General features: G+C 58.8%; 1 protein-coding gene across 1 annotated transcript; it reads right to left on the reverse strand.

The window, feature by feature from the left end:
- Positions 1 to 3934: 3934 nt before the first annotated feature.
- Positions 3935 to 24053, reverse strand: LOC132384084 (mammalian ependymin-related protein 1-like). The gene is made up of 7 exons (XM_059955413.1): positions 23963 to 24053; positions 15474 to 15576; positions 14838 to 14872; positions 12628 to 12762; positions 7509 to 7689; positions 6741 to 6825; positions 3935 to 4436 (listed from the first exon to the last, which is right to left on the reverse strand). The coding sequence occupies exons 2-7, from the start codon at positions 15547 to 15549 to the stop codon at positions 4247 to 4249; spliced, it is 702 nt and encodes a 233-aa protein (XP_059811396.1). The 5' UTR covers positions 15550 to 15576; positions 23963 to 24053; the 3' UTR covers positions 3935 to 4246.
- Positions 24054 to 27274: the final 3221 nt, after the last annotated feature.

Consider the following 27274-nt stretch of genomic DNA (forward strand, 5'->3'; position numbering starts at 1 on the left):
CAAGTTGAGGAGAAATGTAAAAAAGTAATAAACGTGATGAGATGTTTGACTGGTAGGGAATGGGGAGCAAGTTGTTCAGCATTGAAGAGAACGTATGTGGCTTTAGTAAGATCTGTGTTGGATTATGGAAGTGTAGCATATGGATCAGCGGCCAGGTCTCTGATAAGGAAACTGGATGTGATTCAGGCTCAGGTTTTGAGAGTGTGCCGTGGGGCTTTTAAAACATCACCAGTATCAGCCCTGCAGGTAGAAATGGGAATAATGCCTTTGGAATTGAGAAGGATGCAATTGATGGCAAACTACTGGGCTAATTTGCAGGGACACAATGATTCTCACCCTGCTGAAGGAGTGTTGCAGGAGTCCTGGGAAAATGGGAGGTTTCAGAGGGAAAACTTTAGTCGGGTAGGGAATGATATTGCTAGATCATGTGGAGTGTTTGATCTAAGGATAAGTCCTTCAGTAGTTTATCCGGTTGTAGCTCCATGGAAGCTGGTATGGCCTGACGTAGGCTGGCAATTGTTAGAGGTAAAAAGGAAAGTATAAAACTGATTTGGTAAGTGCATTTAACTGTCATGTGATGGAAGAGTATAGTGATTATACTCAGGTCTATACAGATGGTGCTAAGGAACCTGAGACAGGAGTGACAGGGTTTGGGGTGGCTATACCAGCAAAAGCAATTGCAATCAGCAGAAGAACATCTGATAAGTTAGCGGTGTATACAGTGGAGATGATGGCAGTGTTGGTTGTGTTGCGTTGGGTGGAGAAAACTAAACCAGTCAAAGCGTTGGTATGCTCAGATTCATCTTCAGTTCTAGCAAGTTTAAGGTCTTCTCACTCAAACAGCCAGCAAGATGTACTTCATGAAGTCCTTCAGTCAGTCACAAGAGTTGCAAATCAGGGAGGTCAGGTTAAATTTCTATGGGTTCCAGCTCATGTAGGGGTGAAGGGCAATGCAAGGGTGGATGCGTTGGCAAAGAGGGCAATAAAGAAAGAAAATATCGAAATGCACATTAGTATCAGTAAAGCAGAGGTTAAGTGTGTAATCTGGGAAAAAATCAACCAAATGTGGCAAGAAAGATGGGACAGGGAGGGGAAAGGGAGGCATTTATATCAAATACAAAAACGTGTTGCAGGTACTAGGGTAGGAAGTAGATACAGAAGAGAGGAAATTGTGTGGACTAGGTTAAGGCTGGGGCACTGTGCACTAAACCAAACACTGAAATTGATAGGGAAACACCAGACAGGATTGTGTGAGGAATGTCAGAAAGAGGAGTCAACAGAACATGTAGTTCTGAGTTGCAGGAAGTATGGGATACAGAGAGATGATGAGAATTAATCTAAGGGAATTGGGGGTGCAGGAATTCACATTAAAAGGGTTGCTGGGCATGGGTGAGAGGGCACAGGTCAGGGTATTTTTAGCTTTCTTAAGGGGTATAGGGGTTTTTTATAGGATATGATGGATAAACAGCAATAGGGTACTAGGATGGGGAGGATAAAGTGTAGGTTAGGGTACGTGTATGTGTACGATTGGGTGAAGGGATTTAGAATGTGAGTCCATCGCATACTCCGGAACAGAAGGAGGTGGTAATGCACCATTAAGCTGGGTGCCAACTGCCGTAAAACAAGAACGAGAGAGAGAGAGAGGATTCCCTGCTGGACTGTTCCCTTCCCTTCCTGCCTGCAACCTGTGCCTGGAGCCTTGCCTGCCCAGGCCAAGGCTCTGTATTTCCAGTCTCCCAAGACCTAGTCAAGGCTTCTCGTCTTTGTCCTGTCCCGTAGCCACGTCTTGTCCTAGCCTAGACCCGTGTTCCGGTTCTGAGTCAAGACCCAGCTTCCTCGTTCCAACTGAGACCTAGGTTCTGGGTCCTTGTCCAGGCTCCGTTCTGGAGTACTGTGTTCCCTGCCCCCAAGCCCGAGCTTCATGCCCTCATCCAGTTCCGGGGCCTGCTCCGGTCCGTGTGCCTCGCCCAGCCTGGTGCTGGGGATTCCTCGTCCTGTGCTGGCTCACTCCCATCTGAATCCTCAGCAGCTGAAACTTGGCAAACATCCTCAGCGGTCATCCCGGCCCTGCGCCCCGAGGAGGAGTCCCCGCCCCGTACCCAGGAGCCGAGCCAAAACTAATCCAAGAGCCTCAACCGGTGCAAGAGGTTCACGTGCAGTCCTGTAGCCACGTCTCGTCCTTGCCTAGATCTGAGGTCCAAGCCGGAGTCAAGACCCGGGGTCTAGGTCCCTGTCCGGTCCCAGCTCAGGCTCCGAGTTCCAAGTTCCTTGTCCTGGCCCCGGCCCTGAATCCTAGTCTCGTCCTGGTCACAGGTAAACTGGGCGGTGGAGAAAGGTTTGGCCCTTTGGCCTTCATACATCAAAGTCAAAGTACAGGAGATGGCATGTTATGTTGAAGTTGTAACAGTGAGGGCTAACTTGGAGAATTGTGTGCAGTTCTGTTCACCTACCGACAGGAAAGGTGTAAATAAGATCGAGAGAGTCCAGAGAAATTTTACTAGGATGTTGCCGGGACTTGAGTTATTGGGAAGGGTTGAATGGTATTTATTCCCTGGAACATAGAAGATTGAGGGACAGAGAAGACAGAGGAATATAAAATGATGATGGGTAGAGTTTTTCCCACTGAGTTTGCGTGAGGCTACCGTACTGTGCAGGTTTATGAAGATAGGGTGCCGGTGACTTTTGCACAGTGCTGTATTCGTCAACGTGAGTGCAGAGCAAGTTTGTAAATCTGGCGGGGACAAAGGATGTTGGGGATGGCGAGGGTGGAGTGCCGTTGGGAGGGGTGTAGGACAGGTGGCAGAGGAGGAGTGCCAGGGGTGGGGGGGGGGGGGTGCCGTGGGTGCAGACCCACCCAGCCCTGAGACGCCAGGCAAGGTCACTTGATTCCAAACGGGAAATTGGGGGGGCAGCAGAACAGGGCAATAGGTAAAATTACCATGGAGCTGTGCAGCACTGTAGCACCCTAGCGATGTGTGTGTGTGTATCTATATATATATATATATATACCCGCTTCAGACTCTTGTCCAGTCCTGTCATGGGTTAAAGGTGAAAGGTCAAGGGGAACGTGAGGGGGATCTCCTTACTCTGAGTGTGAATCGAGCTGCCTGTGCAAGTGGGTTTAAGTGGAGTTTGGATGAATGCGAGGGGTGAGGAGGGCAACAGTACAGGGGCAGGCCGATGGCTCGAGGCAGATTAATAGTTTGACACAGACTGGGATAGCTCTGTGACCATGGGCTCCCATCTTGACAAGCAGCCTCAGGTGTGGCATCATGTCAAAGGCCCTATGAAATCCCAAGCAGGCACCATCCGCTGACCGGCCTTCGTCTAGAACGGGGGCTCCCAACCCCACAACCTACCGTTAACTGAGGGGTCCTTGGCACCCTCCCCCCAGGCTGGGAAGCCCCGGTGAGGGTTCGTTAGCCGGAAAGGAGGTACCAGCAGACCCGGCTTCAGCTTCCACTCCTGAGCGGACCCCCTGTACGATACGAAGGAAATTTGCCCTCAGACGTACCACCAGACCCCTCCGCACTGCTGCTGTCAGACTCCTGAATGGACCCCTTGTACGATATCGACATTTGGCCTCGCAATCTACCTCGTTGTGATGTTGTCTTTTCTTGTTCCCCTGCGCTGCACTTTCTCTGTCGCTGTCACACCTCAGTCTGCGTTCTGGTGCAGTCTGACCTTGTCCCACCTCAATGCCCTGTGCAGTGGTCTGATCTGTACGGACAGTGTCTTGTTCCATGTATCTCTGTGAGCGGAATGAGCCAACGACAACACCAATACCAACGAGGGAGGGGCTCCTTCTATCCCCCTTTCAATGAGACAACAATGGGCCCCACCACCCTCCCCTCCAGGGTGCCTTCTCCTCCCAGCCCGCCGGCTTCCCGGATTCAAGTGATCGCTGGTGACCGCGGGAAACAAGAGAGGCAGGCAAGATCACATCAAACTTTATTGTGATTCGACAAATGGAGGTCAGGATGAAGAGCAAGAGGAGGCCACTCAGCCCATCTGGTCTGTTCCAACATTCAGCGAGGTCCTGTCACAGCTTCCATCGCTGCCCGATCCCCATCAAACCAGAAGACATTGGAGCAGAATTAGGCCATTCAGCCCATTCCATCATGGCTGATTTATTATCCCTCTCAACCCCATTCTCCTGTCTTCTCCTCATGCCCTGACTAATCAAGAAACTATCAACCTCTGCATTATATGATTTATCATCTACAGTTGCCTGTGGCTCTGATTTTCACAGGTTTCCCCCAATTCTCAAAATATCCAGAAACTGATCCACCCCACTTGCATTTACCCCGGAGACGGAGATGGCCACCCATGGGTGCAGCCGCTCACTGAGAGAAGGTTCGTAGACGGGATCATCACATTCCGGAGGGGGGGTGAAGACCGTCGGATCTCGGATCCCAGCTGTTATGTTCATGTACCTGGAAACAGAGGCAGAAAGGTAGGAACAATCATCCGGTCCCAGGTCCTCCCAGCAGATCGCCATGGGCAACCAGACCCAACCAACAGAGCCCAGAGACAGGGAGGAGTACAGAGGAGGGAGTGGTTTACGGAGACGGGAGGGGTGCAGGGGCTAGAGGGGGTTACAGAGACAGGGAGGGGTGTAGGGGCCAAAGGAAGTTACAGAGACAGGGAGGGGTGTAGGGGCCAGAGGGGGTTACAGAGACAGGGAGGGGTGTAGGGGCCAGAGGGGGTTACAGAGACAGGGAGGGGTGTAGGGGCCAAAGGAAGTTACAGAGACAGGGAGGGGTGTAGGGGCTGGAGGGGGTTACAGAGACAGGGAGTGGTGTAGGGGCCAAAGGAAGTTACAGAGACAGGGAGGGGTGTAGGGGCCAAAGGAAGTTACAGAGACAGGGAGGGGTGTAGGGGCCAAAGGAAGTTACAGAGACAGGGAGGGGTGTAGTGGCTGGAGGGGGTTACAGAGACAGGGAGTGGTGTAGGGGCTGGAGGGGGTTACAGAGACAGGGAGGGGTGTAAGGGCCAAAGGAAGTTACAGAGACAGGGAGGGGTGTAGGGGCTGGAGGGGGTTACAGAGACAGGGAGGGGTGTAGGGGCTGGAGGGGGTTACAGGGAGAGGTGTAGGGGCTGGAGGGGGTTACAGAGACAGGGAGGGGTGTAGGGACTGGAGGGGGTTACAGGGAGAGGTGTAGGTGCTGGAGGGGGTTACAGAGACAGGGAGGGGTGTAGGGGCTGGAGGGGGTTACAGAGACAGGGAGAGGTGTAGGGACTGGAGGGGGTTACAGAGACAGGGAGGGGTGTAGGGGCTGGAGGGGGTTACAGAGTCAAGGAGGGGTGTAGGGGCTGGAGGGGGTTACAGAGACAGGGAGGGGTGTAGGGACTGGAGGGGGTTACAGGGAGAGGTGTAGGGGCTGGAGGGGGTTACAGAGACAGGGAGGGGTGTAGGGGCTAGAGGTGGTTACAGAGACAGGGAGGGGTGTAGGGACCGGAGGGGGTTACAGAGACATGGAGGGGTGTAGGGGAGGGGGTTACAGAGACAGGGAGGGGTGTAGGGACCGGAGGGGGTTACAGAGACATGGAGGGGTGTAGGGGAGGGGGTTACAGAGACCAGGAGGGGGTTACAGAGACAGGGAGTGGTTTATGAGCCGGAGGGGGTTACAGAGACAAGGAGGGGTGTAGGGGCTAGAGGGTGTTACAGAGACAGGGAGGGGTGTAGGGGCTGGAGGGGGTTACAGAGACAGGGAGGGGAGTAGGGGACAGAGGGGGTTACAGAGTCAAGGAGGGGTGTAGGGGCTGGAGGGGGTTACAGAGACAGGGAGCGGTGTAGGGGCTGGAGGGGGTTACAGAGACAGGGAGGGGAGTAGGGGACAGAGGGGGTTACAGTCAAGGAGGGGTGTAGAGGCTGGAGGGGGTTACAGAGACAGGGAGGGGTGTAGGGGCTGGAGGGGGTTACAGAGACAGGGAGGGGTGTAGGGACCGGGGGTTACAGAGACATGGAGGGGTGTAGGGGAGGGGGTTACAGAGACCAGGAGGGGTGTAGGGACTGGAGGGGGTTACAGGGAGAGGTGTAGGGGCTAGAGGGGGTTACAGAGACAGGGAGTGGTTTATGAGCCGGAGGGGGTTACAGAGACAGGGAAGGGTGTAGGGGTCAGAGGGGGGTGACAGAGACAGGGAGGGGTGTAGGGGCTGGAGGGGGTTACAGAGACAGGGAGGGCTGTAGGTGCTGGAGGGGGTTACAGAGACAGGGAGGGGTGTAGGGACTGGAGGGGGTTACAGGGAGAGGTGTAGGGGCTGGAGGGGGTTACAGAGACAGGGAGGGGTGTAGGGGCTAGAGGTGGTTACAGAGACAGGGAGGGGTGTAGGGACCGGAGGGGGTTACAGAGACATGGAGGGGTGTAGGGGAGGGGGTTATAGAGACAGGGAGGGGTGTAGGGACCGGAGGGGGTTACAGAGACATGGAGGGGTGTAGGGGAGGGGGTTACAGAGACCAGGAGGGGGTTACAGAGACAGGGAGTGGTTTATGAGCCGGAGGGGGTTACAGAGACAAGGAGGGGTGTAGGGGCTAGAGGGTGTTACAGAGACAGGGAGGGGTGTAGGGGCTGGAGGGGGTTACAGAGACAGGGAGGGGAGTAGGGGCTGGAGGGGGTTACAGAGACAGGGAGCGGTGTAGGGGCTGGAGGGGGTTACAGAGACAGGGAGGGGTGTAGGGTCTGGAGGGGGTTCATAAGGGATTACAGCGATAGAAAGTTAGGAGTCAGATGACTTACGTTTCGGAGTACCAGAACTTTCCGAAGACGTTCACACGGTATATGGGAAAGCAGTCGTAATCCGTGAAGGACGTTATGTAGTAAACTGTGAACAAGGGGAGACCAGGTCAGATCAGATCAGATCTGCGAGGCACCGGGTGGGGAGGGGGAGAGGGAGAGAGGAGAGAGTGGGGAGACAGAGGAAGAGAGAGAGTGTGGGAGGAGGGAGAGGCAGACAGGAGGGGGAGGGAGAAAGATGGGGAGGGGGAGTGGAGAGAAAGTGTGTGGAGGAAGAGTGAGAGGGGGGCGAAAGAGTGAGGGGAGAGAGGGACATGGGGAGAGGGGATTGATGGTGTGTGATAGAGATTGAGTGAGAGGGGGTTAGGATAGAGAGAGGGAGGGAGGGGGAGTGATAGAGAGGGAGCGAGTGACAGTGGAGAGAGGGAGGCGAGAGGGAGAGAGTGGCAGAGAGGAGCATGACAAGCAGAAGGAGGGGGAGAATTGGAAGGAAGGAGGGTGGGGTGTGTGAGAGACGGGGAAAGGAGAGAGACAGAGGAGGGAGAAAGACAAAAGAGGGAGAATGAGAGGGGGAGAGTGACAGAGACAGAGAGGCAGAGAAAGAGACAGACAGAGACAAAGAGAGATTTATAGAGAGACAGAGAACGAGACAGCAAGTGAGTGAGAGAAGCAGGGACCTACCAAGATCTTGTGGAGGGAAGTGATTCTCTCTGCTGAGGGGGCAGTTGTGGATGAGCGGGGAGAGAGGGGGAGTAGGGTGATGTTCCTTACCTCCATACTCAATTCCATTCCAGGTATTACACAGTAGTCCAGCGCCAGGGACCTGCAGGGTTCCAATGGAGGAAGGACCGAGGAGCGTGGCATTTTTGGGAACACCAAATTTCTGGAACGGGGCATGGAGCGGGGCCTTCAGGCAGGTCTTGTTTTGGGGGAAGTACAGGTACATCACGGACTGTGGGGAGTGGAGGAGACAGGACAGGTTACAGAGGGAAGCACTGGGACCCGTAGAGACCCCAGACCCAGAGATGGGGGCCACTGAGAGACATCCCTCCCCACCACCCCCCACCAGACCTGGACACAGACGCTGTCGAGAGACGTTGTACACCGACAGACCTCAGACACAGGCGCGGGGAATAAATCCAGGTGCTGGACCGGGGGATCTCTGAGACCGGGATGCGGTCAGGCGATTCCAATGCCAGACTCAGAGACCCCGAGAGGCCTAAAGGTCCAGAAGTGGGGTCCCACCAGCAGTCCGGACACCTGTGGTGTTGATACCCAGCGTGAGGGTCGGCGGTCAGTGAACACTGACAGGGCCGTGCACGGAAGGAGGAGCCTGAAGACTCGGGAGGGGGAAGGAGGGTCAGGTGACCTGTCCTGGGCCCAGCACCAGTAAGACGTGCCCGAGTCTCTGCCTTCTCAGGACACTCACGGAGGATTGGCATTCCAACGAGCCTCAACAGAGTGACCGGCAGCCACGGCCCCCCGTCCAGCAAAGATGTGCTGACATTGGAGAGGGTTCAAAGGCAGTTCACAAAAATGATTCGGGGATTGAAAGGCTTCTCGTATGAAGGACGTCTGGGTCTCTGCTCACTGGAATTCAGAAGAATGAGGGGTGACTTCGTTGAAACCTATCGAATGCTGATAGAGTGGATGTGGAGAGGATGTTTCCTATAGTGGGGGAGTCTAGGACCAGAGGACAGAGATAGAGTGGATGTGGAGAGGATGTTTCCTATAGTGGGGGAGTCTAGGACCAGAGGACACAGATGGAGTGGATGTGGAGAGAATGTTTCCTGTAGTGGGGGAGTCTAGGACCAGAGGACACAGATAGAGTGGATGTGGAGAGAATGTTTCCTGTAGTGGGGGAGTCTAGGACCACAGATAGAGAGGATGTGGAGAGGATGTTTCCTGTAGTGGGGGAGTCTAGGACCAGAGGACACAGATAGAGAGGATGTGGAGAGGATGTTTCCTATACTGGGGGAGTCTAGGACCAGAGGACACAGATAGAGTGGATGTGGAGAGGACGTTTCCTATACTGGGGGAGTCTAGGACCAGAGGACACAGATAGAGTGGATGTGGAGAGGACGTTTCCTATAGTGGGGGAGTCTAGGACCAGAGGACACAGATAGAGTGGATGTGGAGAGGACGTTTCCTATAGTGGGGGAGTCTAGGACCAGAGGACACAGATAGAGTGGATGAGGAGAGGATGTTTCCTATAGTGGGGGGGTCTAGGACCAGATAGAGTGGATGTGGAGAGGATGTTTCCTATAGTGGGGGAGTCTAGGACCAGAGGACACAGATAGAGTGGATGTGGGGAGGATGTTTCCTATGGTGGGGGAGTCTGGGACCAGAGGACACAGATAGAGTGGATGAGGAGAGGATGTTTCATATAGTGGGGGAGTCTAGGACCAGAGGACACAGATAGAGTGGATGTGGAGAGGATGTTTCCTATGGTGGCGGAGTCTGGGACCAGAGGGCACAGATAGAGTGGATTGGAGAGGATGTCTTCTATAGTGAGGGAGGCTAGGACCAGAGGACACAGATAGAGTGGATGTGGGGAGGATGTTTCCTATAGTGGGGGAGTCTAGGACCAGAGGACACAAATAGAGTGGATGTGGAGAGGATGTTTCCTATAGTGGGGGAGTCTAGGACCAGAGGGCACAGAGTGGATGTGGAGAGGATGTTTCCTATAGTGAGGGAGTCTAGGACCAGAGGACACAGATAGAGTGGATGTGGAGAGGATGTTTCATATAGTGGGGGAGTCTAGGACCAGAGGACACAGATAGAGTGGATGTGGAGAGGATGTTTCCTACAGTGGGGGAGTCTAGGACCAGAGGACATGGATAGAGTGGATGTGGAGAGGATGTTTCCTATAGTGGGGGAGTCTAGGACCAGAGGACACAGATAGAGTGGATGTGGAGAGGATGTTTCCTATAGTGGGGGAGTCTAGGACCAGAGGACACGGATAGAGTGGATGTGGAGAGGATGTTTCCTATAGTGGGTGAGTCTAGGACCAGAGGACACAGATAGAGTGGATATGGAGAGGATGTTTCCTATAGTGGGGGAGTCTAGGACCAGAGGACACAGATAGAGTGGATGTGGAGAGGATGTTTCCCGTAGTGGGGGAGTCTAGGACCAGAGGACACAGACAGAGTGGATGTGGAGAGGATGTTTCCTATAGTGGGGGAGTCTAGGACCAGAGGACATGGATAGAGTGGATGTGGAGAGGATGTTTCCCATAGTGGGGGAGTCTAGGACCAGAGGACACAGACAGAGTGGATGTGGAGAGGATGTTTCCTATAGTGGGGGAGTCTAGGACCAGAGGACACGGATAGAGTGGATGTGGAGAGGATGTTTCCTATAGTGGGTGAGTCTAGGACCAGAGGACACAGATAGAGTGGATATGGAGAGGATTGTTTCCTATAGTGGGGGAGTCTAGGACCAGAGGACACAGATAGAGTGGATGTGGAGAGGATGTTTCCCGTAGTGGGGGAGTCTAGGACCAGAGGACACAGATAGAGTGGATGTGGCGAGGATGTTTCCTATAGTGGGGGAGTCTAGGACCAGAGGACACGGATAGAGTGGATGTGGAGAGGATGTTTACTATAGTGGGTGAGTCTAGGACCAGAGGACACAGACAGAGTGGATGTGGAGGATGTTTCCTACAGTGGGGGAGTCGAGGACCCGAAGACACATAGAGTGGATGTGGAGAGGATGTTTCCCGTAGTGGGGGAGTCTAGGACCAGAGGACACAGATAGAGTGGATGTGGAGAGGATGTTTCCTATAGTGGGGGAGTCTAGGACCAGAGTGCCTCTGAATACAGGGTTCTGAATGGAGATGAGGAGGAATTTCAGAGGGTGGTGAATCTGTGGAATTTGTTGCTACACGTGACCTTTGGAGGACAAGTCATTGGGTATATTTAAGTCAGAGGTTGATAGATTTTTGACTGGTCAGGGTATGAGGGGATACGGGGAGAAGGCAGAAGATTGGGACTCAGAGGGAAAATGGATCAGCCATGATGAAATGGTGGAGCAGACTCGATGGGCCAAATGGCATGAGTCTGCTCCTATATCTTATGGACTGTAAGAAGCTGCAGAGAGTAGTGGACTCAGCCCAATACCTCATGGGCACCTGGGTAAAATCTCCAGGAGGGTCTGCCTCGGGAAGGCAACGTCCATCATCACAGATTCCAGCGCCCGAGCCGGGCCATCTTCACACATGTCCCGTCGCGCAGGAAGTACGGGAGCCTGAAGACCCACAGGAACAGCGACTTCCCTTCAACCATTCGGTTCTGTGGCTGACCGTCTCAGTGTGATGACACCCCCAACCACTAAAACGGACATCTGTTTATTTGTCTCAACGTGTTCCTTCCTACGCAATCGATACTGAATTTACTTCTTCTCCTGCTTATCCCATGCTCTGTGCCTGTGATGCCAATGTGAGTAATTTCTGTATTGTACCCAAGTACACACGGATTTAGGATGTAGAGGGGGACACCACAGGGAGGCCATTCGGCCCACAATGTTGTGCTGTACCAGCTGAAAAGCAAATCAAAAACCCCCAAACACCAATCCCTCCTACCTACACCATGTCCCTATCCCTCCATCTCCCTCACATCCACATCTTTCCATATCCATCCCCCTCACATCCACGTGCCTCTCCAAACGTCTCTTAAAAGCCTCTAATGTATTTGCCTCCACCACCACACTAGGCATTTACCCCTCTCTGAGTAAAAAACTTACCCCTCACATCCCCCTTGAACCGACCCCCTCTCACCTTCGATGCGAGCCCTCTGGTGTTGGACATTTCAACCCCGGGGAATCAGATACTCTCCGTCCACTCTGTCTCTGCCTCTCATAATCTTGTAAACCTCGATCAGATCTCCCCTCGGTCTCCGACACTCCAGAGAAAACAGCCCAGGTTTGTCCAGCCTCTCCTGATAGAACACACCCTCTAAACCAGACAGCATCGGGGTGAACCTCATCTGCCCCCTCTCCAAAGCCTCGACATCCTATAATGGGGCGACTAGAACTGTATTCAATACTCCACTTGTGGCTGAACCAGAGTTTCATAAGGTTGCAACTTAATCTCTCAACTTTTGAACTCAACGCCTCGGCAAGCATTCTATAAGCCTTCTTAACCACCCTATCGACTTGTGTAGCCACTTCCAGGGAGCTGTGAACTAGGATCCCAAGATCTCAGCCACACTGTTAAGGATCTTGCCCTCAACAGTATACCTTGCATTTTCCCTACTGAGGTCCAACACCTCACACTTGTCTGGGTTAAACTCCATCTGCCACTTCTCTGCCCATCTCTGAAACTGATCTATATCGTGCTTGTATTTTTCTGCCCAGATACCCGAGCTCGATTTAAACACAGGAGATCCTGGAGATGCTGGAAAGCCGAGGCCACACACACACACACAAAATGCTGGAGGAACACAGGTCCTGTGGAGAAAAATAAACAGCTGACGTTTCAGGCCGTGACCCTTCTTCAGGTCTGGGAAGGAGGGGAGGAGGAAGATGCCAGAATAAGGTGGGGGGGGGGGAAGGGAAGGAAGAGAAGCAGGAAGGTGATAGGTGAGGGAGAGGAGTGAGGAAGTAAGAAGCTGGGAGGTGATAGGTTGGAAAGGGAAAGGACTGAAGAAGGAGGAATCTGATAGGAGAGGAGAGTGGAGCATGGGAGAAAGGGAAGGAGGAGGGGAACCGGGGGAGCTGATAGGCAGCTGAGGAGAAGAGATAAGGTTATGGTGGGGGGGGGGGGTCAGAGTGGGGAATTGGAGAGGGGGAAAAAAAACAGTATCTTGCTCCTCCAACATGAGTGGCCCCTCATCGTGGCAGAAGACCTTTGGCCGCTGATAATTCCGAGTGAAAATGCAACTGGCCAGCTCACCTTCTCGAAGAGCAGGATGTCCACCTGCTGCCAAGTCTGTTCCCCTTTGCTTAAGAAGAAATGACTGTAAAACCTCTTGTTAATCGCGTCGTAGGAGAACATCCCGTAGTCCCCAGTAAACTGGAGTGGGAGAAACTGTGGAAGGAAGACAGCAAGTTAGGCAGTGACCACAAGCCGTAGGGGGCAGAGTGAGGACATTCAGCCCATCGAGTCTGCTCTGCCAATCCATCATGGCTGATTTATTATCCCTCTCAACCCCATTCTCCTGCCCTCTCCCCCTAACCTTTGTTGTCCTGACTAATCAAGAACCTGTCAACCTCAGCTGGAATTGTACCAAAGATTTGGCCTCCACAGCCACGTGTACTGATGAATTCTGCAGATTCTCAGTGAGGACTGACACACTGACAGCCCCTGGGGAGGTGGGGTTCAGATTCCGATTTATCGATCGCGCGTACATGTGAAGTGCCTCGCTTGCGCTAACGACCGACGCAACGCGTGGATGTGCTTTCCTGAGGGGGGGGGGGGCGGAGAGCAGCCCACAAGTGTCGCCACACATTTCGGCGCCAACGTCCCGTACCCACAATGCTCGGCAGAACCACAGAAGACGCAACGAGCCACAAAACAACATCAAAACAAGCCTCGTTCACCCTTCCCACCCCGCACGCATACCGTCCACCTTCTGCTGGGCTCACGGATATGGAGACATTGGGACCCAACCATATAGATTTCCAGATTCGGGATTCCGGACTTCTGATCGGCCTTCAAGCTACGACCTTCGGCATCAACCCGACGACCTGCCCGACGAGGACCTCGAAATCCAGGGCCTCGACTCAGGACTCTCTGGTGAGCAGGATCCCCAAGACTAGGCCTCGACACCAGACCTCTGATGAACACTAGGCCTCCAGTAGCAGATCTCTGATAACCCTAAACTCCAGGTCTTGAATGTCTGTCTCTCCGATGACCCACCAAACACTAGGCCTTGAGTGACAGACTCTCCAGTAACTGGTACCCTGAACACCAGGCCTTGACACTGGGCTCTCCATTGATCAGGACCCTAGGCCTCAAAATCCAGTCTCGGTGACTCGTGTACCCACCCTTGTACTCTCCTGCCTGATCCCTCATCCCAGAGAGGGGCAGTGCACGCTCGGAACCAGGGTGGCCATGGGCATGGGACATTCCGCCTCCCTCAGACCCCCTGGACCGAGTGAATTTACGGAATCTTCTGGTTCAGGGTGAGTTATTGGCCACAGTCCCACTCGAGCAGCTCTTCGCTGAAGGCCGCTGCGTTTGAGCGGCCTCTCTCCCTGGAGCTGGTGCTTCACTTCCAACGACCTCCACGTTTTCTTCTCTCCCCCCACCCCCCCCAACCGTTCTTCCGCGGCTACCTGGATAAGACGAATCTCAGAGTTGTTATACCAAATGAGTACTCTGTTGATGAGCGAGCCTGCGGGCAGTGCCGGATGAAGCCGTCAGCTCCACGTGACGGTTCCCCCGAGAAGTAAAATGCCAGCGTGACGCCATTGCAGCCCGCGGCGCGCTGGGGTTCAGAGTTCAATTCCGGCGCCGTCCGTAACGGGGTTTCCACTGGGGGCTCAGGTTTCCTCCCACAGCCCAAAGGCGTGCCGGTTAGTGGGTCAATTTAACATTGCAAACCGGTTGGGCCAGAATTTATTCCTCACTGTATCTCTAAATCGATAGATAGATAGATAGATAGATAGACAGGCAGACAGACTGAACTTCACAAGAGGTTCCACCGACGCTGGAAGCCCAGAGTAATGCACGTAGAATGATGGAGAAACAGCCAACATTTCGGGCTGAGACCCTCCACCAGGACCGGAAAGCAAGAGGGGGTGGGAAGGAGTCAGAATAGCAAGTCGCCAGGAGGGAAAGAGGACAAGTTGGCAGGGGAAAGGTGAGACCAGGTGAGGGAGAAGGTGGGTGCCTGGGAGTGAGGAAGTAAGAAGCTGGGAGCTGATAGGTGGAAGAGGTAACGGGCTCAAGAACGAGGGATCTGATAGGAACGGAGAACGAACCAAGGGAAGGAGGAGGGGAACCGGAGGGAGGTGAAGGGTAGGTGAGGAGAAGAGAAGGGGTGTGAGGTCTCACCTATCACTTGCCGGTTTGTACTCCACCCCCCTCCACACCAACCACCCAACCCCCCCCCCCCACCACACCCCCGACCTTGAAAGTGCTGTTAAAGTTAAACTCACCACAGACACCATTCCTTCTATTTGGTCCGGAGAAGCTGTGGGATTCAGGGGAAGGGAAAAACGGGAGAGGAGTCAGTTGTCGCCCGCTTGGGTTGAGGCTGACCGTGATTCTGGGATGGCGGAGAACCGTCCACGGTTTCCAGACGGGGACGTGCGGGGTGGGGCGTGCGTTTACCCGAGAGCAGCTCGATGTGGGGTGGCGGGGGGGTCGGAGGTGTAAATCCTGACACCGCAGGGTCCCCGGAGCACGTGCAGGCCATTCGGCCTACTGTACCATACTGACCAAGGTGCCCAGAGGAACAGGTCCCAGTAAGACCCCACACTCTGAACATTACCCCGCAGTTCCCTCTGAATCTACTCCCCCTCCCTCTCGGCTCTCACCTGGTTTCAGACTCCCCCACCCTGGGGAGAAGACTGTGTCTGTCCACCTCGTCTACCCCCCACCCCCGCACCGTGAGTTTATAAGGTCACCCCTCAGCCTCCGTCACTCCAGGGAAAGCCCGTTCAGTCTCTCCCTGTGTTCCGGGATCATCCCGGGGAATCTTCCCCACCCCCTTTCCAGATCGTCGATATCCCCTCCCTCCTCGACCGCCAGGCGTCCGGAACAGCCTCGCAAAGGTCTGGAATTTCACTCACTGCAGCGTTGGGGGCTGTCCAGCGCAGAGGCCAGGGCCAGTAGGCAGAAGATGGGCAGAGTGGCCAGCAGCTTCATGCTGAGACACGGGGCTCCAAGATTCACCTGGGGACGGAGCGGAGAGCGTCGAATCGGTTTCTTCAGCTGTGGGATGTTCAGCGGGAGTTCACGATATTCAATGGAGGTCCAGACCCGTGTGTCTGCTCCTCTAACCCCTCAGTGTATCAGTAACTGACCCCTCCCAGACTCTGTAACGCCCCTCCCTCTCTGTCCAACCCCTCCCAGACTCTGTAACACCCCTGTCAGTCCATCCAACCCCTCCCAGACTCTGTAACGCCCCTCCCTCTCCGTCCAAACCGTCCCAGACTCTGTAACACCCCTCTCTCTCCGTCCAACTACTCCCAGACTCTGTAACGCCCCTCCCTCTCCGTCCAAACCGTCCCAGACTCTGTAACACCCCTGTCAGTCCATCCAACCCCTCCCAGACTCTGTAACACCCCTCCCTCTCCGTCCAACCCCTCCCAGACTCTGTAACGCCCCTCCCTCTCCGTCCAAACCGTCCCAGACTCTGTAACACCCCTCACTCTCCGTCCAACCCCTCCCACACTCTGTAACACCCCTGTCAGTCCATCCAACCCCTCCCAGACTAACACCCCTCCCTCTCCGTCCAACCGCTCCCACACTCTGTAACACCCCTCCCTCTCCGTCCAACCGCTCCCACACTCTGTAACACCCCTCCCTCTCCGTCCAACCCCTCCCAGAATCTGTAACACCCCTCCCTCTCCGTCCAAACTGTCCCAGACTCTGTAACACCCCTGTCTGTCCATCCAACCTCTCCCAGACTCTGTAATGCCCCTCCCTCTCTGTCCAACCCCTCCCACACTCTGTAACACCCCTCCCTCTCCGTCCAACCCCTCCCAGAATCTGTAACACCCCTCCCTCTCCGTCCAAACTGTCCCAGACTCTGTAACACCCGTCTGTCCATCCAACCCCTCCCAGACTCTGTAACACCCCTCTCTCTCCATCCAACCCCTCCCAGACTCTGTAATGCCCCTCCCTCTCTGTCCAACCCCTCCCACACTCTGTAACACCCCTGTCTGTCCATCCAACCCCTCCCAGACTCAGTAACACCCCTCCCTCTCCGTCCAACCTCTCCCAGACTCTGTAACACCCCTCCCTCTCTGTCCAACCCCTCCCACACTCTGTAACACCCCTCCCTCTCCGTCCAACCTCTCCCAGACTCTGTAACACCCCTCCCTCTCCGTCCAACCTCTCCCAAACTCTGTAACACCCCTCCCTCTCCGTCCAACCCCTCCCAGACTCTGTAACACCCCGTCTCTGTCACCCTCTCCCTCCCCTACACCCCCCGTCTCTGAGACCCTCTCCCACACCTACACCTCTCCCTGTCTCTGTCACCCTCTCCCTCCCCTACACCTCTCCGCGTCTCTGTCACCCTCTCCCTCCCCTACACCGCCCGTCTCTGTCACCCTCTCCCACCCCTACACCTCTCACCGTCTTGGTCACCCTCTCCCTCCCCTACACCCCTTCCCATCTCTGTCACCCTCTCCCCTACACTCCTCCCCAACTCTGTGACACTCTCCCTCCCCTACACCCCTCCCCGTCTCTGTCACCCTCTCCCCTACACCCCTCCCCAACTCTGTGGCCCTAACCCTCACCTATCTCTGTGACCCTCTCCATCCCCTACACCCCTCCCCATCTCTGTGACCAACTCCCTCCTCTACACCCCACCCGTCTCTGTCACCCTCTCCCCTAAACCCCTCCCCAACTCTGTGGCCCTAACCCTCACCTATCTCTGTGACCCTCTCCATCCCCTACACCCCTCCCCATCTCTGTGACCAACTCCCTCCTCTACACCCCACCCGTCTCTGTCACCCTCTCCCTCCCCGTCTCTGTCACCCACTCCCGCCACGTCTCTGTCACCCTCTCCCTCCCCGTCTCTCACCCACTCCCGCCACGTCTATGTCACCCTCTCACTCCCCGTCTCTGTCACCCTCTCCCCCCGTCTCTGTCACCCTCTCCCCCCCCCGTCTCTGTCACCCTCTCCAACCCCGTCTCTGTCACCCTGTCCCTCCCCTACACCTCTCCCCGTCTCTGTCACCCTCTCCCCACCCCGTCTCTGTCACCCTCTCCCTCCCCGTCTCTGTCACCCTCTCCCTCCCCTACTCCTCTCCCCGTCTCTGTCACCCTCTCCCCGTCTCTGTCACCCTCTCCCCGTCTCTGTCACCCTCTCCCCATCTCTGTCACCCTCTCCCTCCCCGTCTCTGTCACCCTCTCCCTCCCCTTCTCTGTCACCCTCTCCCTCCCCATCTCTCACCCTCTCCCTCCCCGTCTCTGTCACCCTCTCCCACCCCGTTTCTGTCACCCTCTCCCACCCCATCTCTGTCACCCTCTCCCCCCCCATCTCTGTCACCCTCTCCCTCCCCTACACCCCTCCCCGTCTCTGTCACCCTCTCCCTCCCCGTCTCTGTCACGCACTCCCTCCCCGTCTCTGTCACCCATTCCCCCCCCGTCTCTGTCACCCTCTCCCTCCCCGTCTGTGTCACCCTCTCCCCCCCCGTCTCTGTCACCCTCTCCCCCCCTACACCCCTCCCGTCACTCTGACCCTCTCCCTCCCCGTCTCTGTCACCCTCTCCCTCCCCTACTCCCCTCTCCGTCGCTGTCACCCTCTCCCTCCCCGTCTCTGTCACCCTCTCCTCCCCGTCTATGTCACCCACTCCCTCCACGACTCTGTCACCCTCTCCCTCCCCTGCACCTCACCCCATCTCTGACACCCTCTCCCTCCCCGTCTCTGTCACCCTCTCCATCCCCTACAACCCTCCCCGTCTCTGTCACCCTTTCCCTCCCCGTCTCTGTCACCCCCCTCTCTTCCCCCGTCTCTGTCACCTTCTCCCTCCCGGTCTCTGTCACCCTCTCCCTCCCCGTCTCTGTCACCCTCTCCCTCTCCGTCTCTGTCACCCTCTCCCCCCCCCCCCGTCTCTGTCACCCTCTCCCTCCCCGACATCTCTCCCCGTCTCTGTCACCCTCTCCCTCCCCTACACCCCCCTCCCCGTCTCTGTCACCCTCTCCCTCCCCCTACACCCCCCCATCTCTGTCACCCTTGCCCTCTCCTACTCCCCCTCCCCGTCTCTGTCACCCTCTCCCTCCCCTACACCCCCCCTCCCCGTCTCTGTCACCCTCTCCCCCCCCGTCTCTGTCACCCTCTCACTCCCCTACACCCCCGTCTCTGTCACCCTTGCCCTCTCCTACCCCCCTCCCCGTCTCTGTCACCCTCGCCCTCCTCCTAACCCCCTCCCCGTCTCTGTCTCCCTCTCCCCCCCCGTCTCTGTGACCCTGTCCCTCCCCTACAAGCCTCCCCGTCTCTGTCACACTCACCTTCCCCTACACCCCCTGTCTCTCTCACCCTCTCCTTCCCCTACACCCCCTCCCTGTCTCAGTCACCCTCACCCTCCCCTACACACCCCCCATCTCTGTCACCCTCCCTCCCCTACACCCCCCGTCGCTGTCACCCTCCCTCCCCTACACACCTCCCTGTGTCACCCTCTCCACTCCACCACCTCCCCGTCTCTGTCACCCTCCCACTGCACCCCTCCCCTGTCTCTTTCACCCTCTCACTCCCCTACACCCCCCGTCTCTGTCACCCTTGCCCTCTCCTACCCCCCTCCCCGTCTCTGTCACCCTCGCCCTCTCCTAACCCCCTCCCCGTCTCTGTCTCCCTCTCCCCCCCGTCTCTGTGACCCTGTCCCTCCCCTACAAGCCTCCCCGTCTCTGTCACACTCACCTTCCCCTACACCCCCTGTCTCTCTCACCCTCTCCTTCCCCTACACCCCTCCCTGTCTCAGTCACCCTCACCCTCCCCTACACACCCCCCATCTCTGTCACCCTCCCTCCCCTACACCCCCCGTCGCTGTCACCCTCCCTCCCCTACACACCTCCCTGTGTCACCCTCTCCACTCCACCCCTCCCCGTCTCTGTCACCCCTCCCACTGCACCCCTCCCCTGTCTCTTTCACCCTCTCACTCCCCTACACCCCCCCGTCTCTGTCACCCTTGCCCTCTCCTACACCCCTCCCCGTCTCTGTCACCCACTCCCTCTCCTACACCCCTCCCTGTCTCTGTCACCCTCTCCCCTACAATCCTCTCCCTCTGTTACCCTCTCCCTCCCCTACACCCCTCCCCGTCTCTGTCACCCTCTCCCTCCCCCATCTCTATCACCCTCTCCCCCCACCCCGTCTCTGTCTCCCCCCCTCCCTGTCTCCGTGACCCCTCTCCCTCCCTCCCCGTCTCCGTGACCCTCTCCCTCTCCCCGTCTCCGTGACCCGAGCCGGGACTGTGCCGATCTCCCTCACTCACACCGTCCGCCGCTGACTGTTCGCTGAGCCGGGGGGGGTGGGGGAAACGTGTGGCGCTGCCTTCCGTGACCCTCTCCCTCTCCCCCCGTGTCCGTGACCCTCTCCCTCTCCCTCTTTTCCCCGTCTCCGTGACCCTCTCCCCCCCGTCTCCGTGACCCTCTCCCTCCCTGTCTCCGTGACCCTCTCCCTCTCCCTCTCTCCCCGTCTCCGTGACCCTCTCCCTCTCCCTCTCTCCCCGTCTCTGTCACCCTCTCCCCTAAACCCCTCCCCCAACTCTGTGGCCCTAACCCTCACCTATCTCTGTGACCCTCTCCATCCCCTACACCCCTCCCCATCTCTGTGACCAACTCCCTCCTCTACACCCCCACCCGTCTCTGTCACCCTCTCCCTCCCCGTCTCTGTCACCCACTCCCGCCCACGTCTCTGTCACCCTCTCCCTCCCCGTCTCTCACCCACTCCCGCCACGTCTATGTCACCCTCTCACTCCCCGTCTCTGTCACCCTCTCCCCCCGTCTCTGTCACCCTCTCCCCCCCCCGTCTCTGTCACCCTCTCCAACCCCGTCTCTGTCACCCTGTCCCTCCCCTACACCTCTCCCCGTCTCTGTCACCCTCTCCCCACCCCGTCTCTGTCACCCTCTCCCTCCCCGTCTCTGTCACCCTCTCCCTCCCCTACTCCTCTCCCCGTCTCTGTCACCCTCTCCCCGTCTCTGTCACCCTCTCCCCGTCTCTGTCACCCTCTCCCCATCTCTGTCACCCTCTCCCTCCCCGTCTCTGTCACCCTCTCCCTCCCCTTCTCTGTCACCCTCTCCCTCCCCATCTCTCACCCTCTCCCTCCCCGTCTCTGTCACCCCTCTCCCACCCCGTTTCTGTCACCCTCTCCCACCCCATCTCTGTCACCCTCTCCCCCCCCATCTCTGTCACCCTCTCCCTCCCCTACACCCCTCCCCGTCTCTGTCACCCTCTCCCTCCCCGTCTCTGTCACGCACTCCCCTCCCCGTCTCTGTCACCCATTCCCCCCCCGTCTCTGTCACCCCTCTCCCTCCCCGTCTGTGTCACCCTCTCCCCCCCCGTCTCTGTCACCCTCTCCCCCCCTACACCCCTCCCGTCACTCTGACCCTCTCCCTCCCCGTCTCTGTCACCCTCTCCCCTCCCCTACTCCCCTCTCCGTCGCTGTCACCCTCTCCCTCCCCGTCTCTGTCACCCTCTCCTCCCCGTCTATGTCACCCACTCCCTCCACGACTCTGTCACCCTCTCCCTCCCCTGCACCTCACCCCATCTCTGACACCCTCTCCCTCCCCGTCTCTGTCACCCTCTCCATCCCCTACAACCCTCCCCCGTCTCTGTCACCCTTTCCCTCCCCGTCTCTGTCACCCCCCTCTCTTCCCCCGTCTCTGTCACCTTCTCCCTCCCGGTCTCTGTCACCCTCTCCCTCCCCGTCTCTGTCACCCTCTCCCTCTCCGTCTCTGTCACCCTCTCCCCCCCCCCCCGTCTCTGTCACCCTCTCCCCTAAACCCCTCCCCAACTCTGTGGCCCTAACCCTCACCTATCTCTGTGACCCTCTCCATCCCCTACACCCCTCCCCATCTCTGTGACCAACTCCCTCCTCTACACCCCACCCGTCTCTGTCACCCCTCTCCCTCCCCTCTCTGTCACCCACTCCCCGCCACGTCTCTGTCACCCTCTCCCTCCCCGTCTCTCACCCACTCCCGCCACGTCTATGTCACCCTCTCACTCCCCGTCTCTGTCACCCTCTCCCCCCGTCTCTGTCACCCTCTCCCCCCCCCCGTCTCTGTCACCCTCCTCCAACCCCGTCTCTGTCACCCTGTCCCTCCCCTACACCTCTCCCCGTCTCTGTCACCCTCTCCCCACCCCCGTCTCTGTCACCCCTCTCCCTCCCCGTCTCTGTCACCCTCTCCCTCCCCTACTCCTCTCACCCGTCTCTGTCACCCTCTCCCCGTCTCTGTCACCCTCTCCCCGTCTCTGTCACCCTCTCCCCATCTCTGTCACCCTCTCCCTCCCCGTCTCTGTCACCCTCTCCCTCCCCCTTCTCTGTCACCCTCTCCCTCCCCATCTCTCACCCTCTCCCTCCCCGTCTCTGTCACCCTCTCCACCCCCGTTTCTGTCACCCTCTCCCACCCCATCTCTGTCACCCCTCTCCCCCCCATCTCTGTCACCCTCTCCCTCCCCTACAACCCCTCCCCGTCTCTGTCACCCTCTCCCTCCCCGTCTCTGTCACGCACTCCCTCCCCGTCTCTGTCACCCATTCCCCCCCCCGTCTCTGTCACCCTCTCCCTCCCCGTCTGTGTCACCCTCTCCCCCCCCGTCTCTGTCACCCTCTCCCCCCCCTACACCCCTCCCGTCACTCTGACCCTCTCCCTCCCCGTCTCTGTCACCCTCTCCCTCCCCTACTCCCCTCTCCGTCGCTGTCACCCTCTCCCCTCCCCGTCTCTGTCACCCTCTCCTCCCCGTCTATGTCACCCACTCCCTCCACGACTCTGTCACCCTCTCCCTCCCCTGCACCTCACCCCATCTCTGACACCCTCTCCCTCCCCGTCTCTGTCACCCCTCTCCATCCCCTACAACCCTCCCCGTCTCTGTCACCCTTTCCCTCCCCGTCTCTGTCACCCCCTCTCTTCCCCCGTCTCTGTCACCTTCTCCCTCCCGGTCTCTGTCACCCTCTCCCTCCCCGTCTCTGTCACCCCTCTCCCTCTCCGTCTCTGTCACCCCTCTCCCCCCCCCCCCGTCTCTGTCACCCTCTCCCTCCCCGACATCTCTCCCCGTCTCTGTCACCCTCTCCCTCCCCTACACCCCCCTCCCCGTCTCTGTCACCCTCTCCCTCCCCTACACCCCCCCATCTCTGTCACCCTTGCCCTCTCCTACTCCCCCTCCCCCGTCTCTGTCACCCTCTCCCTCCCCTACACCCCCCTCCCCGTCTCTGTCACCCTCTCCCCCCCGTCTCTGTCACCCTCTCACCTCCCCTACACCCCCGTCTCTGTCACCCTTGCCCTCTCCTACCCCCCTCTCCCGTCTCTGTCACCCTCGCCCTCTCCTAACCCCCTCCCCGTCTCTGTCTCCCTCTCCCCCCCCGTCTCTGTGACCCTGTCCCTCCCCTACAAGCCTCCCCGTCTCTGTCACACTCACCTTCCCCTACACCCCCTGTCTCTCTCACCCTCTCCTTCCCCTACACCCCTCCCTGTCTCAGTCACCCTCACCCTCCCCTACACACCCCCCATCTCTGTCACCCTCCCTCCCCTACACCCCCCCGTCGCTGTCACCCTCCCTCCCCTACACACCTCCCTGTGTCACCCTCTCCACTCCACCCCCTCCCCGTCTCTGTCACCCTCCCACTGCACCCCTCCCCTGTCTCTTTCACCCTCTCACTCCCCTACACCCCCCGTCTCTGTCACCCTTGCCCTCTCCTACCCCCCCTCCCCGTCTCTGTCACCCTCGCCCTCTCCTAACCCCCTCCCCGTCTCTGTCTCCCTCTCCCCCCCGTCTCTGTGACCTCTGTCCTCCCCTACAAGCCTCCCCGTCTCTGTCACACTCACCTTCCCCTACACCCCCTGTCTCTCTCACCCTCTCCTTCCCCTACACCCCTCCCCTGTCTCAGTCACCCTCTACCCTCCCCTACACACCCCCCATCTCTGTCACCCTCCCTCCCCTACACCCCCCGTCGCTGTCCACCCTCCCTCCCCTACACACCTCCCTGTGTCACCCTCTCCACTCCACCCCTCCCCGTCTCTGTCACCCTCCCACTGCACCCCTCCCCTGTCTCTTTCACCCTCTCACTCCCCTACACCCCCCGTCTCTGTCACCCTTGCCCTCTCCTACACCCCTCCCCGTCTCTGTCACCCACTCCCCTCTCCTACACCCCTCCCTGTCTCTGTCACCCTCTCCCCTACAATCCTCTCCCTCTGTTACCCTCTCCCTCCCCTACACCCCTCCCCGTCTCTGTCACCCTCTCCCTCCCCATCTCTATCACCCTCTCCCCCCCCCCCCGTCTCTGTCTCCCCCCCCTCCCTGTCTCCGTGACCCTCTCCCTCCCTCCCCGTCTCCGTGACCCTCTCCCTCTCCCCCGTCTCCGTGACCCGAGCCGGGACTGTGCCGATCTCCCTCACTCACCCGTCCGCCGCTGACTGTTCGCCTGAGCCGGGGGGGGGTGGGGGAACGTGTGGCGCTGCCTCCGTGACCCTCTCCCTCTCCCCCCGTGTCCGTGACCCTCTCCCTCTCCCTCTTTCCCCGTCTCCGTGACCCTCTCCCCCCGTCTCCGTGACCCTCTCCCTCCCTGTCTCCGTGACCCTCTCCCTCTCCCTCTCTCCCCGTCTCCGTGACCCTCTCCCTCTCCCTCTCTCCCCGTCTCTGTCACCCTCTCCCCTAAACCCCTCCCCAACTCTGTGGCCCTAACCCCTCACCTATCTCTGTGACCCTCTCCATCCCCTACACCCCCTCCCCATCTCTGTGACCAACTCCCTCCTCTACACCCCACCCGTCTCTGTCACCCTCTCCCTCCCCGTCTCTGTCACCCACTCCCGCCACGTCTCTGTCACCCCTCTCCCTCCCCGTCTCTCACCCACTCCCGCCACGTCTATGTCACCCTCTCTCACTCCCCGTCTCTGTCACCCTCTCCCCCCGTCTCTGTCACCCTCTTCCCCCCCCCCCGTCTCTGTCACCCTCTCCAACCCCGTCTCTGTCACCCTGTCCCTCCCCTACACCTCTCCCCGTCTCTGTCACCCTCTCCCCACCCCGTCTCTGTCACCCTCTCCCTCCCCGTCTCTGTCACCCTCTCCCTCCCCTACTCCTCTCCCCGTCTCTGTCACCCCTCTCCCCGTCTCTGTCACCCCTCTCCCCGTCTCTGTCACCCCTCTCCCCCATCTCTGTCACCCTCTCCCCTCCCCGTCTCTGTCACCCTCTTCCCTCCCCTTCTCTGTCACCCTCCTTCCCTCCCCATCTCTCACCCTCTCCCTCCCCCGTCTCTGTCACCCTCTCCCACCCCGTTTCTGTCACCCTCTCCCACCCCCATCTCTGTCACCCTCTCCCCCCCATCTCTGTCACCCTCTCCCTCCCCTACACCCCCTCCCCGTCTCTGTCACCCTCTCCCTCCCCGTCTCTGTCACGCACTCCCTCCCCGTCTCTGTCACCCATTCCCCCCCCGTCTCTGTCACCCTCTCCCTCCCCGTCTGTGTCACCCTCTCCCCCCCCCGTCTCTGTCACCCTCTCCCCCCCTACACCCCTCCCGTCACTCTGACCCTCTCCCTCCCCGTCTCTGTCACCCTCTCCCTCCCCTACTCCCCTCTCCGTCGCTGTCACCCTCTTCCCTCCCCGTCTCTGTCACCCTCTCCTCCCCGTCTATGTCACCCCACTCCCTCCACGACTCTGTCACCCTCTCCCTCCCCTGCACCTCACCCCATCTCTGACACCCTCTCCCTCCCCGTCTCTGTCACCCTCTCCATCCCCTACAACCCTCCCCGTCTCTGTCACCCTTTCCCTCCCCGTCTCTGTCACCCCCCTCTCTTCCCCCCGTCTCTGTCACCTTCTCCCTCCCGGTCTCTGTCACCCTCTCCCTCCCCGTCTCTGTCACCCTCTCCCTCTCCGTCTCTGTCACCCTCTCCCCCCCCCCGTCTCTGTCACCCTCTCCCTCCCCGACATCTCTCCCCGTCTCTGTCACCCTCTCCCTCCCCGACATCTCTCCCCGTCTCTGTCACCCTCTCCCTCCCCTACACCCCCCTCCCCGCGTCTCTGTCACCCCTCTCCCTCCCCTACACCCCCCATCTCTGTCACCCTTGCCCTCTCCTACTCCCCTCCCCGTCTCTGTCACCCTCTCCCTCCCCTACACCCCCCTCCCCGTCTCTGTCACCCCTCTCCCCCCCGTCTCTGTCACCCTCTCACTCCCCTACACCCCCGTCTCTGTCACCCTTGCCCTCTCCTACCCCCCTCCCCGTCTCTGTCACCCTCGCCCTCTCCTAACCCCCTCCCCCGTCTCTGTCTCCCTCTCCCCCCCCCCGTCTCTGTGACCCCTGTCCCTCCCCTACAAGCCTCCCCGTCTCTGTCACACTCACCTTCCCCTACACCCCCTGTCTCTCTCACCCTCTCCTTCCCCTACACCCCTCCCTGTCTCAGTCACCCTCACCCTCCCCTACACACCCCCCATCTCTGTCACCCTCCCTCCCCTACACCACCCGTCGCTGTCACCCTCCCTCCCCTACACACCTCCGTGTCACCCTCTCCACTCCACCCCTCCCCCGTCTCTGTCACCCCTCCCACTGCGACCCCTCCCCCCTGTCTCTTTCACCCTCTCACTCCCCTACACCCCCCCGTCTCTGTCACCCTTGCCCTCCTCCTACCCCCCCTCCCCGTCTCCTGTCACCCTCGCCCTCTCCTAACCCCCCTCCCCGTCTCTGTCTCCCTCTCCCCCCCCGTCTCTGTGACCCTGTCCCTCCCCTACAAGCCTCCCCGTCTCTGTCACACTCACCTTCCCCTACACCCCCTGTCTCTCTCACCCTCTCCTTCCCCTACACCCCTCCCTGTCTCAGTCACCCTCACCCTCCCCCTACACACCCCCCATCTCTGTCACCCCTCCCTCCCCTACACCCCCCGTCGCTGTCACCCTCCCTCCCCTACACACCTCCCTGTGTCACCCCTCTCCACTCCACCCCTCCCCGTCTCTGTCACCCTCCCACTGCACCCCTCCCCTGTCTCTTTCACCCTCTCACTCCCCTACACCCCCCGTCTCTGTCACCCTTGCCCTCTCCTACACCCCTCCCCGTCTCTGTCACCCACTCCCTCTCCTACACCCCCTCCCTGTCTCTGTCACCCTCTCCCCTACAATCCTCTCCCCTCTGTTACCCTCTCCCTCCCCTACACCCCTCCCCGTCTCTGTCACCCTCTCCCTCCCCGTCTCTATCACCCTCTTCCCCCCCCCCCCGTCTCTGTCTCCCCCCCCTCCCTGTCTCCGTGACCCTCTCCCTCCCTCCCCGTCTCCGTGACCCTCTCCCTCTCCCCGTCTCCGTGACCCGAGCCGGGGACTGTGCCGATCTCCCTCACTCACCCCGTCCGCCGCTGACTGTTCGCTGAGCCGGGGGGGGGTGGTGGGGAACGTGTGGCGCTGCCTCCGTGACCCTCTCCCTCTCCCCCCGTGTCCGTGACCCTCTCCCTCTCCTCTCTCCCGTCTCCGTGACCCTCTCCCCCGTCTCCGTGACCCTCTCCCTCCCTGTCTCCGTGACCCTCTCCCTCGTCGCCTCCCTCTCTCCCGTCTCGTGACCCTCTCCCTCTCGCCTCTCCTCCCCCGTCTCCGTGACCCTCTCCCCCTCCCCTCCCCCCGTCTCCGTGACCCTCTCTCCCCTCCCCTGTCTCCGTGACCCTCTCCCTCTCCCACTTCCCCCCGTCTCCGTGACCCTCTCCCTCTCCCTCTCTCCCCGTCTCCGTGACCCTCTCCCC

Source organism: Hypanus sabinus, chromosome 31 (genome assembly GCF_030144855.1).
Source record: "Hypanus sabinus isolate sHypSab1 chromosome 31, sHypSab1.hap1, whole genome shotgun sequence".
Classification (NCBI taxonomy): domain Eukaryota; kingdom Metazoa; phylum Chordata; class Chondrichthyes; order Myliobatiformes; family Dasyatidae; genus Hypanus; species Hypanus sabinus.